The 19,665-nt window shown below is 42.2% G+C and overlaps 2 protein-coding genes across 3 annotated transcripts in view; one reads left to right on the top strand and one right to left on the bottom strand.

Annotated features, from left to right (window-relative positions):
• Nucleotides 1–19,665, top strand: part of LOC146695404 (protocadherin-15-like) — a 224,604-nt gene that overhangs the window by 51,199 nt on the left and 153,740 nt on the right. The window lies entirely within an intron of this gene.
• LOC146695406 (uncharacterized) lies at nucleotides 7,771–10,064 on the bottom strand. Of its 2 annotated transcripts, XM_085477536.1 has the most exons (5): nucleotides 9,998–10,064; nucleotides 9,042–9,188; nucleotides 8,459–8,633; nucleotides 8,149–8,314; nucleotides 7,771–7,996 (listed from the first exon to the last, which is right to left on the bottom strand). In XM_085477536.1, exons 2-4 carry the CDS (start codon nucleotides 9,094–9,096, stop codon nucleotides 8,149–8,151), a joined length of 396 nt encoding a protein of 131 aa, XP_085333662.1. In that variant the 5' UTR covers nucleotides 9,097–9,188; nucleotides 9,998–10,064; the 3' UTR covers nucleotides 7,771–7,996. The 2 variants fall into 2 exon arrangements, with proteins under 2 accessions (XP_085333662.1, XP_085333661.1); XM_085477535.1 differs by lacking the exon at nucleotides 9,998–10,064 and having other exon boundaries at nucleotides 9,042–9,462.

Genomic DNA, 19,665 nt, shown 5'->3' with positions numbered 1-19,665 from the left:
TTAATGTGCACAATGAGGAAGAATATAAACGTGCCTAGACTTGTGCACGGTACTTCTATGACTACTACAAACACACATGCACATGCACACACAAACAAGCACACCACAGACACAGCCATCTTGCTGCCATCACTTTCTCCTGACACTAAATTACAGATTAAGGCATAAACATCAAGAACTCATTACTACTAATTATATGTTATCCTTGTATGCTTTAGAATGTGTAATAGTTTGTATGACAATAAAGAATAATGGATGATTATAGCTTCTTTCTGAATCTACCTCCTAGTTTTGGTTTGCCTTGTTTCCTTGTGCAATAACATTTGCATAATACAGTCCTGGTGCAATGACAAACATATGCAAAACAAACTGCATAAATTTTAAAAAGACTTTCTTTTTTATTTTGATTACTGTACTGTTGTCAAACACCCTTTGTCCTGCCTGACTCATATGGATGATTGATCAGTGAGCTTATCAGTCATCTGTGCGTCCCCCCCACAAGTGGGACATGCGTTCCTCATAGAGGAACACCCCGATCACCTAAAGGATCTTTATCGAAATTGTGCTCAACTTGGTCAAGATTGTATTGTTCGTGTTGAAAACTCTCTTCCATTTTCAGAAGTATTGCTACTCCTCCCAGAATATTGATCCAGTTTTAGTGAAACAGGAAGAATTTGTCCTCGGTGGATATTAATTGTCATTAGTTTGTACAATACAGCCAGCCAGTAAACAAGAAAATCTAAACATTTCTTTCTGCAGCTCATAAATTATAATCTCTGAATTTTGATGGATTTTCATTGTTGCTTTAGTGAAAGCATTTATCAAAGTTCTCTTTTCCTCAGTGCTCACAAACCAACGTTATCCTGAATAAATGTCACAGAATATTGATTTTGGCCATACATTTTTTTAACAGTTTAAACAAATTTTCCAAAGTACTTTTGGTTAATCAAATTAAATTTCTCCTCAGGGTATTTTTTTTTGCTATATTTAATCATTTTATATGATTTATATGCTTTCTTTTTTTAATCATTTTCTAACTGTGATCTTTGATTAAACTTGACAAATTAGTTTATTTTTTCTATATTATAAAACCTAGAAACAAATGTTATTTTTTTTCTACTATTATAAAACAAAACTTTTACATTTAATATATTATTATATAGAAGAGATTTGTTAGTGGTGCTGATGATTACTAAAAATGGATGTAGACATGCTATGTTTTTCAGCTTGTGAGTTTTAAATCATTACTACAAGCAGCCCTGATTTCTTTCGTTCAACTTACTTTGCTCAAGTATATTTTTATCTCTGAAAGTACTCTGCATAAACAGGTGCATAGGGTTGTTTAAACCATCCCAGCCCATCACAATAATTATGAGAGCACTTGAGGCCCACATCAAATCTTTCATTTGATGCTAGCAGCAGCACAAAAGCACATAATGGTGTTTATACATTTTCCCATTAGGGTCAGTCTTCCCAGCCAAAATACCCATGCTAAACAACTCAGCCTTTATGCATCTGAACCAGCAGGCTTCTTCACAGGGAAATTGATAAAACGCACCTCTGACACAGGTGGGATGGGGGAAAAAAGTTGCATAATTAGGGAACCTGAATGAAAATTTACTGCATAACAGCTTTTCATTTCTGTGTCAAGTGCACACTGAGATCACTACTCGCAGTAAGCGCTACTCTCTCGCACAGCCACATACATACGATGAACAGTCACTTAGGAAACACTCATCTGATAATAGCAGTTACATCATCCTGCAGAGGGAAGCACCTGCAGTGTTAGTGACTAAAGACAAGATGGTATATTACATTTTAGAGCAATGCAGTAGAGGTTTACTACTACCAGCTTGTTAAGAAAACGTCTCATGTAAATGCTATAGATGCTGATAATATGAATGCTGATTACTTTAACAAGGATTTTACTGCACAAAAGCTTATGGTAGTTATAAATAATTTCACTTAGTCACTGTCCCAGAAATTGTGCAGCCATCTAAATATAAGAGCTGCATCGGCTGTTTACACACAGTTCGAGTTGTACACAATTTATTAAGCTTGATTAGGTGTATCTAATTGAGTGCTATGGAACCTTTTACCTGCTACAACCCTGTGTGGTACCTATTAATCCAGACCAAAGAACAGGAGCTTGTATAAATAGGCTACAGCTGCATGCAAGAGGGATTCCATTTTATCTCTAGAATGCATAAACAAACTTGTCCGATTCGTGTTAAGTCATGTTTTACTTGCTCTTTAGTGCGTAGCTGGATATTAATGAAATGCAGCAAGGATGGGTTATTAGTTCTGGAAGTGACAACCATAAATGTGTTACCTACGTAATATCTGATTATGATGGTATTACAGTCTGTGGCTCCATGGTCACATGACATCTCATGCCTTTGAGGACATTCTAAAGTCTCGTAATAAAGGATGGGGGTATGTTGTAGCGCAGTGAGTGATCAATCAGAAGCTTAAAATGACTGTTTGAATAGGGTCCTTGAAGTGATTTTCTTTCCTTTTCTGGCTCTACTTTTATGCCATAAGATTGACAAAGAGCTGCCTTTTGTAGAAAGTAAAACTGAAATACAGTTGGAAAATGTATGAGAAATGTATGAGAAATGCACGCCCCTGCGGGCGGTTTATCCTTCAAGCTCGGGTCCTCTACCAGAGGCCTGGGAGCTTGAGGGTCCTGCGCAGTATCTTAGCTGTTCCCAGGACTGCGCTCTTCTGGACAGAGATCTCCGATGTTGTTCCCGGGATCTGCTGGAGCCACTCGCCTATCTTGGGAGTCACCGCACCTAGTGCTCCGATTACCACGGGGACCACCGTTACCTTCACCCTCCACATCCTCTCGAGCTCTTCTCTGAGCCCTTGGTATTTCTCCAGCTTCTCGTGTTCCTTCTTCCTGATATTGCTGTCATTCGGAACCGCTACATCGATCACTACGGCCGTCTTCTTCTGTTTGTCTACCACCACTATGTCCGGTTGGTTAGCCACCACCATTTTGTCCATCTGTATCTGGAAGTCCCACAGGATCTTAGCTCGGTCATTCTCCACCACCCTTGGGGGCATCTCCCATTTTGACCTCGGGACTTCCAGGTTATACTCGGCACAGATGTTCCTGTACACTATGCCGGCCACTTGGTTATGGCGTTCCATGTATGCCTTGCCTGCTAGCATCTTGCACCCTGCTGTTATGTGCTGGATTGTCTCTGGGGCATCTTTACACAGCCTGCACCTGGGGTCTTGCCTGGTGTGATAGACCCCAGCCTCTATGGATCTTGTGCTCAGAGCTTGTTCTTGTGCTGCCATGATTAGTGCCTCTGTGCTGTCTTTCAGTCCAGCTTTGTCCAGCCACTGGTAGGATTTCTGGATATCAGCCACCTCCTCTATCTGCCGGTGGTACATACCGTGCAGGGCTCTGTCCTTCCATGATGGTTCCTCGTCTCCCTCCTCTTTCTTGGGTTTCTGCTGCCTGAGGTATTCACTGAGCACTCGGTCAGTTGGGGCCATCTTCCCAATGTATTCTTGGATGTTCGTTGTCTCATCCTGGACTGTGGTGCTGACACTCACCAGTCCCCGGCCCCCTTCCTTCCGCTTAGCGTACAGCCTCAGGGTGCTGGACTTGGGGTGAAACCCTCCATGCATGGTAAGGAGCTTTCTTGTCTTTATGTCAGTGGCTTCTATCTCCTCCTTTGGCCAGCCTATTACCCCAGCAGGGTACCTGATCACGGGCAGGGCGTACGTGTTGATGGCCCGGATCTTGTTCTTACCATTCAGCTGACTCCTCAGGACTTGCCTGACCCTCTGCAGGTACTTGGTGGTTGCAGCTTTTCTAGCGGCCTCTTCATGGTTCCCATTCGCCTGCGGGATCCCCAAGTACTTGTAACTGTCCTCTATGTCTGCAATGTTGCCTTCTGGTAGTTCAATCCCCTCAGTTCTGACTACCTTCCCTCTCTTTGTTACCATCCGACTACACTTCTCCAGTCCGAACGACATTCCAATGTCATTGCTGTATAGCCTGGTAGTGTGGATCAGTGAATCGATGTCTCGTTCACTCTTGGCATACAGCTTGATGTCATCCATGTACAGGAGGTGGCTGACAACTGCTCCGTTCCGTAGTCGGTATCCGTAGCCAGTCTTGTTAATGATCTCACTGAGGGGGTTCAGGCCTATGCAGAACAGCAGTGGGGACAGAGCATCTCCTTGGTAGATCCCGCACTTGATGGTGACTTGTGCTATGGGCTTGGAGTTGGCCTCTAGTGTTGTACGCCACATCCCCATTGAGTTCCTGATGAAGGCTCTTAGGGTCCCATTGATCTTGTACAATTCTAGGCATTCCAGTATCCAGCTGTGGGGCATTGAGTCATAGGCCTTCTTGTAATCAATCCAGGCAGTGCACAGGTTGGTCAGTCTGGTCTTGCAGTCTGTGGTTAGACTACACGCCTTTGGAACAGAGGATCGCAAGTTCGATTCCTGCCTGGGGCGTCTGTATCCAGTAAGGGTCCTAAGGCTAGACCCCCTATGCTAAGCAAGCCTACCGCAGACATGAGCGAGACAGATAAATATGAAGGCATGCCGGCTCGGACGTCGCCCGGATCAACAAGGTCCGCGTCAGGTGTTGAGGAACCAGGGCACCCTGACGAAAAGTGGGCTACTGGAACAAGAAGGCATCGGTGGGCAAGGGACGAAAACAGGGCGTTGTTGGAATGCTACTACGCAAGTAACCCCGGCGGAAGGGGCTACATGAATAGGATGAGGGACCTATGGATTCTTCGATACCCAACATCCACAATGACGGCGAAACAACTAGTAGCTCAGTGTTCCAACATTCGAAAGAAGGGACTGCTCTCACAGCTAGAGATTGACGAGGTACAACACAAATGCTACGGCAAGGAGGAGTCAGGACGCCAGGTCAGGGGGGAGATATCATCACCCCCACCCGAGATTGGGTACATAGCCCCAAGTGTGATAGGAGAAGGATCGTTGAGTGCGAGAGGAACTGACCTGAAAAATAGGATCATGGCCAAGCTTGAAACCTGGATCCCCCGTAGCCGGTTACCAAGATTACGTGAAGTACCCTCAGAAGGTCTGCTAGATGATGTTAATGCAGCACTACGGGCAATACCTACAACCACGATTACCGACACTAACAAGCTGATCTACAATAATATATATATATATATATATATATATATATATATATATATATATATATATATATATATATATATATATATATATATATATATATATATATATATATATATATATATATATACTTAAATGGCCATGATTATAGTACAGAAAACTGAAAACCTAGCAAGGCATAAAAGGCTATTTTTTCATTTTACTGTGACTAAGAACAGAAATAAAAAGCATTCAAATGGACCTGAAACATTTTCCTTTGTATTCTTGTCATTGGTTGAACCAACACTGACTCAGCTGAATTTGTATGATATGATTCGGTTATGCACATTATTCATGGCAAGTCAATATTTAAACAAATATTTTTCATAACACACAAATATTTTTGTAATGATATTGAAATTCTGGTGAGATGTGAAACCAACTACACTGTTAGACATTTTATTGTATTTTTACAGCAACTTACTGGCAACACTATTGCCAGTAAGTTACTGTAATTACTAATCTATCTTTACTGTTGTGATGTTTTACAGTTCAACCACTTTACTGTAAACATATATTACAGTATAACAGCTTTACTGTAAACGTGGTTTACAGTTAGAAAGACTTACCGTGATTAAGTTTTATAGTATCACTGTACTGCAAGTGTGGTTTATGGTATAACACTGTAATTGTGTACAGTATAATTTGTTTAGACTGTAATTGTGTTTTACAGCATATAAAATAATATTAACATTCATATTCAATATAAGAACATTTACAAAAAACAATATAATTCAATAAAGTAGTCTCAGAATAGTGAATTAAACCAACATTTATTGTTATTTTTTTAACAAGAAAAACATTTTTCAACTGAATAAAAACAATGTCAATAACCAAAATAAATAGAAGCGTACATGAAAACTACACAGTCCTTCACCTTTCCGTGTCTGATTTTTTTTTTTTTTTTTTTTTTTTGGAAGTGACATCAGAAACAGCAGCATGTGACATCACGTGATGGCGGAGCTTCAGTTCATCCTTTGTCATCCTTTTTTTTTTTTTTTTTTTTTTTTTTTTTAATAGGACAGGGGGAAAGAATGAAAGAAAGAGGGGGAGAGGAAGAAAGAAAACCAAAGGGGAGAAGAGACGGTGAGAAGGGGGGGAAGAGAGAAAAAAAAACAAACAAACAAAAAAAAACAAAAAACTCCTGGGTCACCTGTATGGAGAGAAAGAAAAACAAAAAAAACAGGGGAGACAGCAAACAACAAAGAGCAACATAATAATAATAATAAAAAAAAAAGCACCATCACAATAAACTAGCTAGTCATAGATATCAATAGTTACTAAATAATAAACGATATTGTGCAGCACGCAAGATAGACAGCGCACAGTGTGCTTTGAGGCAGCAGCCAAGAAAGCTGTAGTCCGCATCTGTGAATACCCATGTGTACACCTGTGTGCATACCTGTGTGGATCAGCATGCTTGCATTCCAAAGGTTTCTCCATGTAATGATCTGCTAGAGAGTGTGGGGAGCCACAGCCCTGTCCTCTATGGTATCAAGCAGGTATGGAGGAGATCAAAACTCCAGACATCCAGAGGCCCCCAGAACACAAGAGACCAAGGAAGACCCACAGAGGGGCAGCCGCGCCACTGTCCCAGTAAGAGCTAAGGAGAGTCCCAGATGAGGGCTCATTCAGCAGCCGCGGAGCAGAAGCCAGGGGGAGTTGCAGTGACGCGCCCGTGAGCTCCGCCGCCAGCCAGCTGTGCCTGAGTGACCGAGCCCCAGGCCGAGAGGCCGGGGGCACCCCACCTCCAAAGTGGCCCAAGCGAGCCCCAATAAGCGGCCGCCAAGGAGTGAGCCGGTGTGTACCCGGACGCCCACCCCCAGATACAAAGAACCACCAACGCACCGATACCTGAGGGAGTCTGCCACCGGCAGGGGAAGTGGTGGTGGGTGGAGATAGGCCTCCAAACCTTGGAGGGCCCGAGATGTCCCCAGAGAGGTGGCGTCTGATACCCAGCCTGACATATAGACACAGACATACAGGCACACACAGACACAAACATCCATTCCCACCCTCATGCTCTCATATGTACTTCACACTCAACCGACGTGGAGACAGACATAAAGGGACGCTGTATACACGATCACACTCCCCAAGCGTACTCTACTAACCGGGTCTAGGTACCCTTGCCCCTGGAGGGGGGAACTGCACCCAGACCCAGGTGGTATTACCCTTTTCCCTGCGGTGGGGAGAGGCAGACCGCCCCGACTCCGCAGCAGCAGGGAGGCCCCAGACCGCAGTCGGACGGCCCACTCCTCCTAGCCCCCCCGCTCCAGTAGGCCGCAGAGAATGGGGGTGAGAGAAGACTCCAAACCTCCCTCCACCCGCTCATTGTAGTGTTGATGCATGTGTGTTCTAAGGTGCAATTAAAACCCAGGAGGGCATAGAGCTACCTGCCAGAGAGCAGCAGGTAAGCGCATAGTCCCTCCTGCTAGCCCTCAATGTCTACATGTATTTAAAATTGAGAGGTGGGCAACGACGCCAGGGGTGAGGTGTACACCCTGATGGTAACTTGGACTCCGTGTATCGTGCCCACCCCCAAGATCCTATATGTATGTGTAATGAGGGTGTGAGTAATGTGAATGTCTAAGTTGTCTGATTTTTTTAAGGAAAACAGTTTTTCATTCCACTAAAAACAGGACAAACCCACCAGCATGAACATTAAATAAACTATTACAATTGTAAAACAAAAATCATTTACAAAATGTAATAATTATCAGTGGGTCCCAGGAAATAGAATGTGACATGGGATTTAGATTTCCGTTACCAGGATGGTCGGGTTCAGCGTAGTCTTTATCACCACCTGTCAAAGACACATCATCAATATTCATGTTTGCTCAGGTTATTCACTTGTTCACATCTGTCTGAGATCATTCATACTGTTGTATGGATGTGTGTACAGTATGTATATAATTATCAGCTATGTAAAAGATATTATCATCTCTGTATTCTTACCTAGTTGGAAGTCCTCCATTCAAACTCAGAGAGCCGCTGGAGGAAGGTGGTGATCCGAGGGCTGATGCTTGTAACCTTCCTCTTTACGACACGACCTGTCTTGCAGCTTGTACCAAGTTTTGCAGGGCATTTTGTTCCCATGTCTGGATTGATCCTCACAAAGAACCTTTTAACGGAAAAAAGGCTGCTTTAATTTCAAAATTAAAACATACATTACAGCAATCACCTATATGTTTCTGCAACTGTAGTCAAGCTATCACATATATTTCATTCTTAAATGGTGTAAGCTTTAATGGTGTAAAGTATTTACCTCTGTATCATCTCCTGTGTGATGGACGCTGACTCCTGATACTCAAGGTTGAAAACGTAGTATGACGCAAAGAAGACAGCAAGGGTGCTGGCAAAGTCATGCATCTGCTCAGGCTCATAAAATACCTTGCCCTCCAAACTGATCATCCAGCGGCTTGCAGACATGAAATTATTCCCTAAAAACAGACAAGAGTCCAATAAGACAATGTGCTCACCCTTACAAATAAGGTTTCCACAAGAATGCTGGATAGCAGGCCTCACACTGTAAAAAAATAGAATCCACACAGTTTGCTGCTATTTCTCTTATTATTTATTATGTAATGAAAATTATGATCAATTACAGGAAAAAACTGCCTAATGTTTTGGCATTTTGGCCTGTGCTGAAATGTTAGGCTGTTTTTTCCTGTTGGTCATTGTGTATAATAAATAATAAGAGAAACAGCAGCAAACTGTGTGTATTCTATTTTTATACAATATAAAACAGACAATCCCCTGTTAAGTAAGTTGTTGTGGGTACAAATACCACAATAATTACATAGATTTTTTACAAAAATATTACAAGAGGATTGAAACTATTTACTTACCAAGCGCTATTACCCTTGGTGTGATGGGTAAGGTCATCTCTCTCTCAACAGACATCTTGGTGGAAAAAGCCTTTAAAACACAAACACTGAGGCTACATCACACTGTCAGCGCAGCCAGCAAGGGCAGGAGGACAGCAATGCACCACACTGGGCGGGAAAAGACAGAGAGACAATTGTTAATTTAATGTTGCATTTATTTAACCCTTGAAAAATATATTTACATAAGTAAATAAAAGAAAAAAAACACACAACCCATCTTTTCAAGAATAATTCAACTAATTGCTCTTTTGACCAACCTAACACAGACGTTACACGGTTTTCCTATGAAAAAGACCCTGGAAGACGTTGTATTAAAGGAAAAAAAACATGCTCCCCTTCCCACTTAAAAAAATAATAAATATTAAACTTAGGTTGGAGTTCCTCACGCCACCAACCTAATGTTATATTAACTTTTTAGTGTTGTGTACTGCAGCTCACACAAAATTAAATAAAGCAGGCTAACCTACATGAGCAAGCTCAAAACTGGATAAGATTGTTTTAGCAGTCTCTAAATTTCCAAAAAAAAGTTGTCTTTCTTTATTCTCATTAAATGTGTATTTTTACCTGCTGCTTTAGCTGAAGCTAAATGTCCCACTGTTAGCATGGCCAGCTTCTCAATAGTCATAGAACAGAAGCGCAGGAGGACAATGCACCACACTTGGCGGGAAAAAGACAAAGACTGTCGTTGCGCCTGTGTTCTTCGCCCCTCCCCGTGGAAAATATATATCTAAATATATATTTAAATAAGAAAAGAAAAAAACACACACAACCTATTTTTTCCAGAATAATTCAGCTAATGTGCTATTTCGACCAAGCTAACACCGATTTTAAGCCCCCCCCCCCCCACACACAAAAAATATATATGCTCTTAAGAATTAATAAACGAGTATGTTAGGTAGGAGAGTCCTTTGCATTACCTTATGACGTCCTGTTTGCAGTTTCCACACAGAGGTCCAACAATAACGAGGTGCAAAATCTTTTGTCCTCTCGAGCATATCGTAATGAAGAGTTTTTTTTTGTTTTGTTTTTTTTTGTTTTTGTTTTTTTTTTTCGTAATGAAGAGTTAACAAAGTTGGACTGTCTTTCCTCTCCTGTCAATCACTGGATCACAAGTCATGTCAGTCAGGATATGGAGTGGTGGTTGGTAGAGGTAGGTGGGTGGGCGGGGCCAGCATGCATTCAGTGTGTGTTTCACTAAGTTGGGTTGACTAGTTCCCAGAAGAGTTCTGTACATGTTGCACGTTCAGTAAATGAGCAATTCAGTTACTGCTCGACTGAGAAGCCTCCGCCAAATTATTACAATATTCTCCACTGACTGAAGTTCGCCTTTGGCAACGCAGTGGCAAGCACACATTTGCAGCAGCTGTGCATGTGCATACAACCGCATGCAGCAGATTAGATGATCAGAATTCTTGAACCTTACACACAGGCAAGTCCCCTAAAAAGTCAAAACCATAATACTTTCACTGGTATCATACTGAAATATGGCATAGGTTGGAGGAAAATCTGGAAATGGTTGGCAGTGAAAGAGTTAAAATGTAATGCACTATTGCAACCAACCACTGAAAGAATAAAAATACACAAACAGTATGATGAACCATTCAAATCACATAATACAGTAGCACTACTGCTAATGTGTTAACGGTAGGTATAACTACTACCGCAATTTTAAAAAATACAGTAAGTAAATGTAAATAACCTTAATATACCCATAATGCAAAGCAAATTACAGTAATTAACTGTAGAAATGTTTTCAGGTAAGTTACTGGGCATTTTGTGGTATTTTACTGTGAAAAATACAGCAAAGGTTAACAGTGTAGACACATTTTTCAGCTTTTTTTTTTCTTCTTTTTTTTGTCAACAGAAATGTTAGTTGGCCAAGTAAATTTTTCATATTTTATTTATGTGTAAGTTCTTAGTTATGCAGCCACCCCCTTTTCGCCCCCTGATTTTGTGAACTCGAAAGAGTGGTGCAGTTTTGCAGATTTGATCTAGAAAATGAAAATATCATTCTTTGACAAAATAAGTTGGAAAAAACCCTGCTCAACAAAGTAATGAGAATTTAGTACTGGACGACAACCCACAATCAAAAAAGGGTTCTGGTGTTTGCACTGCTAACCTAAGCCACTCTCAGCAAATGAAAATGTGGAATTTTTTAATATTCTTTAAAATTTGATTTAGTCACTGAAAAATGTGTCAAATGACTAATAAATACTCTATTCATACATTATTTAACCTTGTCAGGTAAACTGTACTTCCTTTAGTCTGTTCTATTTATTTTAAAATGATTGATTAGTACATACCTATTCTCCTGTTTAATCAATTTGGGGGGGAAAAATGGGATGGGAGTATCTGGCCTGGCAGTGCAGTGGATTATAATATGTTTGTCTCAGTGATCAAATACAATGTAACTGGTTAATGTATTGCAGTTTGTAGGAGCTGGAATTATAGAATTACAATTTACAGATACATGAGAAAGATGTGGTTTTAATACGGGCTGCTTGTCTCGATGTTTAGCCTGGTGTATTTCTACTTGGGTGCGAGCCATGTGCAGATGAGTCTGTTAGCCAAGGCTAATCACTTCCATCGTTAGAACACTGGAGCTCCCTTGCTGCCTCTGATTTCATCTTTTAGGTAATGAATAGCTTCGAACTGGTCTAGCACGCCTAATCACACAAACTAACATTTGTTAAATTTGGGAGCCAAGCAATGAAGCTGCAGAGGCACTTTTTTAGACTAATTCATTTTCTTTCTCTTCTTGCCACACGAATCTATGGCATCACCTAGAATTACAGAATAAAAAACTTTTTTTTTTCCCTCACAGTGGCTGAGAACAGCCCCCTGATTCTTTAATCCAAATTTTATATCTTGGATGTGCATTTATGCACACAAGGGACTCACCTTAAATAAATCTTTATTTTTTTCCACATTCTTCACCAAAAATGCCACTGGTGATCTTTAGCTCAAGGACCACAAAAGTCAGGATATGGATTTAGGATTCTGAAAAGCTTATAAAATGTGATAGCCACGTGGTTCAGGTTTTGAAGCCACAAAACAGGAAGTGCTTCTTAAACTAACCTTATATTAATCTATGGATTTGATATACGTATTCCAGAGAGTTTGCTATATTATATATATATTCCAGTGTGCAACTCAAAGTGTCTAAAGTCTAGGTGTGTGTGTGTGTGTGTGTGTGTGTGTGTGTGTGTGTGTGTGTGTATATGTATGTGTATATATGTGTGTATATATGTATATATGTGTGTAAATATATAAAATAGTATATTTTACTACTGAGGGATGCTGGAAAAAGTTTTGTTTTTGTTTATTAGTGCTTAGAGCATAATCATGTCAGGTTGCCATGACAACCATATCATGGTTAGCTTTTTGGTACATGCATCACTACCAGCAGCTACAGTTAGTTATTTTTCTTCTTCCTTCTTTTTTTTTTTTTGTGGACTTTCTGAGAGTGCATGCACGCCTGTGTTTATCTGGGACCTTGCTTGAAGTGGCGTCAGCTTCTTTTAGACTCTAGACTTTAGACGCTTTGAGTTGCACGCTAGAATCGAGGAGTGGGTATCACATTACTGTGACCCTTGAGCTTGATTTTCAGATAGTTGGCAAGTTGAGATCAGTTTGCAGTCTCTAGTTACAAAAGTCTGACATAAGTTGAAGCTTTTTTATTTTTAAGTCCACTTCTTTGTAACTGCAACTGTTCTGAAAACCGATTGAAAGCCAAGCAGTGAGGCATTGTAGGCACCTTTAATATTTATTTTCTCTTTAGGTGCATTTATCTACCAACACTATGAACTGTATGCTCCGTTTTATTTATTGATTTTCCAATATATAAACAGCAGCAAACAACATATAATATAAACATATTTCACAGAATTTAAATAGAAAGAATCAGCTGAATCAGTTTGAATGTGTCAGGACAATCTGCTACTGCTAATTGGGATGCATTAAGGTTGTAAACATGGCTGTTTAACATGAAACACGACTGAAAGAAAAACTTCCTGTGCTCCAGTTTGTCTGGCACTGTTTATTAAAATGATGTCTGTTCTAAAAAAGCATGCTGGCAGCATGCCCCAGGTTTTATGACTTAGATGTTTGCATAATTTTAAGAGCGTGATTTCTCATGTGGTCACTTAATGAATGCTGTAGCTTTGTACTGTAATTGGATATGAGAAGGAGGTGTTTAAGGTGCAGTCTGGGGATTTTGTTACATTGATTTGCAGTGAGCTTTCCCTCTAAGGAGACAAGTGGACCCAAACGATATAAGGGGCAAGTTCTTTTTTCCTTTTCCTTTAATTTGTCATCCAGCTTATGTAAGAGTAATTTCTGAGTGTCGTATCAGTCACATTTTATCAGTGAATCTTGGCTTTTTTTTTTTGCCTCTAGTCTGTTTTGTTCTGCTGTAGTGGTTGACTGTTCTGTTACATATTTATCAGACACTAGTCTTACATTCTTTTCACTCTAAAAATCTTCCTCTGGCAGCAATCAAAGGGGAACAGCATCAACACTTCCACTTAGCAGCTGGAAATCAACAATGAAGTGTCATTACTACAGTATTTGACTTGTCACCATTTCAGATGCACATTCTTTGACAATTTGAGCATTATTTTAAAAGTGAGTTGTTTTTTATGCAAAAACAAGCAAAGCAGTTCAAAGAAACAGAGGAGGACTATAAAACATGGCACTATACTTGCAGATCACAAAGGTCTGTGCAGAAAAAATGTTTTAGTCCGTTCAATTTTACAAATATTTGTTAGAAATGGCTCCACGCAAGTGAAATATAAATTATTAGGTTATAATGTATTGTTTATATTGTAGTGTCCCTCTAACAGAAGAAAGAGATGTCGGTGTTTATTAAGAATAGTAACACAGGCTACTGTGGGCCGTAGCCAACGCCAAAACAACAGGGAAAAACGTGCTCTCCAGAATCAAAACAAACCCCCGACTCTCGCTCCTTTTTTCCCCACACACCCACAACATTCTCTAACACCCGCCCCCCAAACACTCTCAGCCAACCACACATATGATCTCTTCCAGACTCTCTGTCATCTGTCACAATAGTGGTGGAAGAGTCTGTAGGGGTGGAGTCCAGGTCTGTCCGTGGCCCACCCTGTTGTCCCAGTGAAGTGGCCGCGATAGGGGGCCAGTCTGTCCCGGTGCAGGGCGACCCTCCATCCCCTTGTGGGCAGTAGTACCCTATACACCACTTCCCCCAAGCGTTCCAGAACCTTACAGGGTCCAACCCAGTCACTGTCCAGCTTAGGGCATCTGCCCTTTTTCCTCTGGGGGTTTTACACCCAGACTAGTTCCCCGATGTCAAAATGTCGGCCTCTGGAATGGACGTCATAGTTCCTCTTCTGCCGCACCCCCGCACTTATCAGTTTCCTCCTAGCAAAGTCATGAGCAGACTCCATGTAATCCTGGAGCTTCCTCGCATAGTCAGGACCCGGTTGATCCCCATCAGCATCAGGGGGTCGGCCCATCATCATCTCCGCTGGAGTCCGGATCTCCCTGGCCAACATCAAGAGGGCAGGGGAGCACGAAGTGGAGTCTTGGACCGCCAAACGATATGCCATGAGGACCAGGGGAACATGAGTGTCCCAGTCACGTTGATGTTTAGCCGTCACTAGCGCTAGTTGCTCTGCCAGTGTATGGTGAAATCTCTCAACGAGTCCATCACTCTGTGGGTGGAGGGGTGTTGTACGGGTCTTATGGGAGCCTAGTTTCTCGCACATGGCCGCAAACACACGGGACTCAAACACCCAGGATGTCCATCCCCACCCTCTAAATAGGGTACCCTGCCGGAAACTGTCGCTGATCCTCAATCCACCCAGGCACTGGTTTGATGTCAGCATCCTCTTCCTGTTTATGTCTCCACTCTGTTACATCCACAGCAACCAGCCTCTGACTGGATGGCCGTTCCTCTACCCCCGTCACAGCACACTTTACATCGGGCACCAATTGATCCTCCTGAGCTTCCTTCCTCTCACAGTAGTGGCATCCATCTTGGGCACAGGGTCTGCGGGAAAGCGCATCTGCATTTCTGTGCTGGGCCCCAGGTCTGTGTACAACCTCAAAATCATAAGCCTGCAGCTCCTCAATCCAGCGTGCTAGCTGCTCCTCTGGCTCCTTAAAAGACACGAGCCACTGCAAGGCAGCATGGTCAGTTCTGATAATAAAGTGGAGACCCCCGAGGTAGTACTTAAAGTGGCGTATGGCACATACCACTGCGAGCAGCTCCCACCTTGTGACACAATACTGGCGTTCAGCTTTGTTGAAGGCCTGACTATGGTATGCCACCACTTTCTCCCCGCCGGGTGTCACCTGGGCTAGCACTGCACCAGATCCGACACTGCTGGCATCTGTGTCAAGGACAAAGGGCAGAGGGGGGTCAGGTGAAGAGAGCACTGGGGCCCCCGGTAGGGCTTTCTGCAATGAGGTGAAAGATCCCTGGCAGCCTGCTGTCCACTTGAAGGTCACACTCTTATGGAACAGGTGGAACAGGGGCGCGGCTATGCAGGAAAAACCCCTTACAAACCGTCTGTGGTACGATGCCAAGCCCAGGAAGCTCTTTAACTTGTGCACAGATTTTGGGGTGGGCCAGTCCTTCACAGCTTGGATCTTATCATCCATGGTGCCCCCCCCAGTCGGTGGCCCAGGAACGTGACCTCACGTCGCATTAAGCAGCATTTCTTTGGGTTGAGTTTTAGTCCTGCTGCCAATACCCTCTCCAGGACCTGTCTGAGGGCCCCAAGGGCAGCGTGGAAAGAAGCACCATGGACCAAGATGTTGTCCAGGTACACCACGCATTCTCCGTGGGGAATTCCAGTGAGCACCTTATCCATGAGTCTCTCAAATGTGGCAGGGGCATTGCAGAGACTGAAAGGAAGAACTTTAAATTGCCATAAGCCTCCGCTGGTAATAAATGCAGTCTTTGGTCTGGCATTTGGTGCGAGGGGTATCTGCCAGTACCCGCTGTGTAGGTCTAGGGAGGAGAACCATGAGGATCCCGCCACAGGGTCAAGGGTCTTATCTATACGCGGTAGAGGATATGGGTCCTTCTTTGTCACCTTATTCAAGGGCCAGCCCCATCACACAGTAACTCTCTCTCTGTAGCCAGCTCCAGGGACTCCTGAAGGGATTTAGGATGAGCTAACAATGTCTGGATCCGCAGCTCATCCAGAAGCAGGGCCTGGAGGAAGTGGTCACAAGCTAATTCGCCCTGGATGGTGGGGGGCATGTGGGCATAGGTGCGGTGGACCAGCCCCTCAATGTCATTAGCTAGGTCCCTAATGGACTCCCCCGGCTGCACAGTTCGGAGTGCAGCAGGCACATAGGTAGCTGCAGGGATTTCTCTTCAGCAGACCACCCACCAGCCCTGGCAAACAGTTCAAATTGTGCATGAAAAGCTTCCCAGTCAGCCATGCCATCATACCTGGGGGTCTTCATGGAAGCGTGGAAAGTGCCTCTATACATCGGCATGTCTCTCTCCACACCCCCCCCCCCAGTCGCTGTAGGAGTCCCCAAAGAGCTCTGTCGGCCACCCGAATGGTGAGAGGATGCAAAGCTGGCTTCTGTCGCCATATTTGGCTCACCCGCTCTCTGTGCTCCGTGAACCTCCGTTCCCCGGCGGAGTAGCCGTGTCCGTGAGTGTCCGCTGTAGGTTCTCCCTTGATCTTGGAGTAATCCATTGGAAGCATTCCGCACAGTCCCGCAAAAATCTCCAGCGTCCACAGCCGATGCCGTGAGTCAGGGCGGCACGAGCACAGATAACTCTGGAGGCGAAAGCTTCACTTTCACTTCTGACACCAGTGTAGCGTCCCTCCAACAGAAGTTGTAACCCAGTCCATTACACTATGCTTGAGGACAACTTTAATTGTGCTGTCACTTTGTTCATTTATCATGCGGGTAAAAGCACAGCTTTTAGGAAGATAATGGGCATAGGACCAGAACTCTAAGTTAAGGTAATCTACTTTTCATATAGCTTTCTCCATTGTGATTATGCACCTCAGTAACACCAGATTGAGGAGCCTCTCCTTATAATTTTCGCTTTTGTGTAGCTTTCACACATCTTTCCTAGTCAGACTGAAAAATAATAATAGGAAAGGCTATAGAGACTGCAATGGCACTGTAAAATTGTTCTTGACAGAAGCAAAATGTTTTTTCCATAACAGTATATTGTGAAAGGGAAGAACAATTTTTTTTTTTTTTTGTATTTTCTGCTGCAAACAGTAGACAATGAATATAAATTGGCAATGATTTGTTTTTTGCCACTGGTGACCAACCTATAATCAAATCATTTTGTTTGTTACAAAATGTGCTTATGTAAAATAAATTGAACAGAAGTGTTATCTTTCCTTTTGTATCTACAAAGAGAAATACATATTAACAACAATAATCTACAGTGAGTCTATAAAGGTTTGAATTTCTTCTTTTGTTTTGTAATTTTGCCTTTTAAAATCCATTGTGGTGGCGTTACAGTCAATCAGTCAAGATGTGATTTAAGGGCAGACTTTTGCTTTAATTTAACAGCTCATGCAGAACAAAGGTTTGGACAGTTTAGAATGATATAAAATGGAAAATTAAAACTACAGACACTTTGATTCATTATTTTTATTTTTAGAGACTCAAAAGTAATGGTCTTCCTAGCATTCTAGCATTTCTGTGCTAGGCAGTGCATTTCAAGAAGGTACCAGACAATTTGGCCAGTACTAAAGTTTTTTTCTGTCTCTGGGTTAATGATGATGATGATGGTCTGCATCATCATCATTATTGAATCATTAATGAATCTTGATTGTTGTATTTCAAATCTACCATGATGGTTTAAAGAAGAAAATGCTTAAATAGGTAAACAATCTTGTTTAATTCTCCCCAAAAATGCATGGAGCCAACTTTACAGAGCAAAAAAAAAAAAAAAAAAGCACCCGCACTTTATTACACAGTAAGGGGAGATAAGGTCACCAGCAGAAACCAAAACATTACCTGAACCACTTAAAAAAAATTTAAATGTCATCTGGGATTCTAATACAGACTGTCTCAGTAGTAAAACCTGATTGAACACTTCCATTTTTCTAATATAATGTTTTTAAACATTTTGCTATAAAGGGTAACTTTGAAACTGGTTTATATTTGTTGTAGTTTGATGAAGCAATGCTGGGTTGTGTTTAGGACTTGTTCAGTACTGACATCTCTGGCAGCTGATCTGCACCAAAGCACATGAACAGGAAGAGGTGGAACAACTCTATTCTGGATGAGAGGCGATCAAAGTAACACAAACAGAGGAGAAAACAGAGACGAGCACATTTTCTTCCTTTCAGGAAGTGCAAAGCCCCTGCACTGAGGAGTAGAGAACTACATCTTCACTATCTATGTAATCCATAACTCTGATTGCTTCATTCAACTCTGCCCACGCTATTGTAAAGTTTAATCACTTTTCATCAAAGAGAGAGGATGGCAGAGATGCTGTATAAACATCTAAAAAATTTCTACAGCAACTTGCGGGGGTAGTTGTGATTGAATTACTGGGACATGATATGCATCAAGGTGGAGCAGAGTGGAAATAAACTGTTTCTGTTTGAGCTTTTTTTTTGTTGCATTGTTGCTGAAAACCTTGAAATCTCTTGATGATCATTTCATTTGCTATTTTATCTAGGGATTGAGAGTAACGTAGTTTCTATTCTCTGTATGTCCTGTACATGTGGCAGAATTGACAATAAAGGTGACTTTGACTTTGACTTGACTTTGATGATGTCACTTGTGGACCACTATGAAAGTACTGCTGCGTAAACAGAGTATTGGAGGCATTTTACGCCACTTGGTCAGCATCTCTCCAGGTTCCCTGTTCATTAAAGTTGGAGAATCCTTGTTAGCATATGTAAATTAGATACTGTGTTCCCATGTCAACCAAGAAGAAGCTGCGAAAGAAATGACTTTTCTCCTCAGGGTGGCTGGTTGTGCAGGTCTGGGTTTTCTCATGTGAAAGGGATCAAAGCAATCTTACTCAGCCCTCTTAAGAAAGAAAGATGTACGAATGTGGGAAATCAAATCTGCTTCAAAAGGGAGCACCACTGGGAGCAAGAGAGATGAGAAAGCAGTGAGTGAATAGGAAACCAGTGTGAAATCACCCCTGTTGTTGCACCATTAGAGACGAGACCACAGTAGTCTCCGGCTGTCCAGAGAGTGTTCGTGGGAGACAACTATTGTTCAGGTGTGTTTGTTTAAAATGTGTTTAGATACGTGTCTGCACAGGTTCGTGTGAAAGTGAGAGGTAAAGGTGTGCTTCCCAATGTGAGTGAAAGACAAAAATGAGTGAAAATAAAGGGAAATCAACATTACAAATAAAGAGGTGCTGATAGTGTGAGTTAGAGGTTTGACTTTGTCAAGCGTGCTTTGATATGAGAGTGTTGATGCTTGTGACCCCCCTCTTGTCCCCTTAGCATATGCTATGAAAGCTGATTTCACAGCTTATCAGCTGCAATGAGAATAAGCCTTGTGAGTGAGGTGTGACATCAAATAGCACAGACAGATAGAACCCTTCTATTCCTCATACTGACACTTTACCTTGCTTTAGCTC

The sequence above is a fragment of the Copadichromis virginalis genome, linkage group LG13 (genome assembly GCF_057382275.1).
Source record: "Copadichromis virginalis isolate Kocher_CV1m ecotype Utaka linkage group LG13, C_Virginalis_male_GT1.1, whole genome shotgun sequence".
In the NCBI taxonomy this organism is placed as follows: domain Eukaryota; kingdom Metazoa; phylum Chordata; class Actinopteri; order Cichliformes; family Cichlidae; genus Copadichromis; species Copadichromis virginalis.
This window is presented reverse-complemented; position numbering and strand designations above follow the sequence as displayed.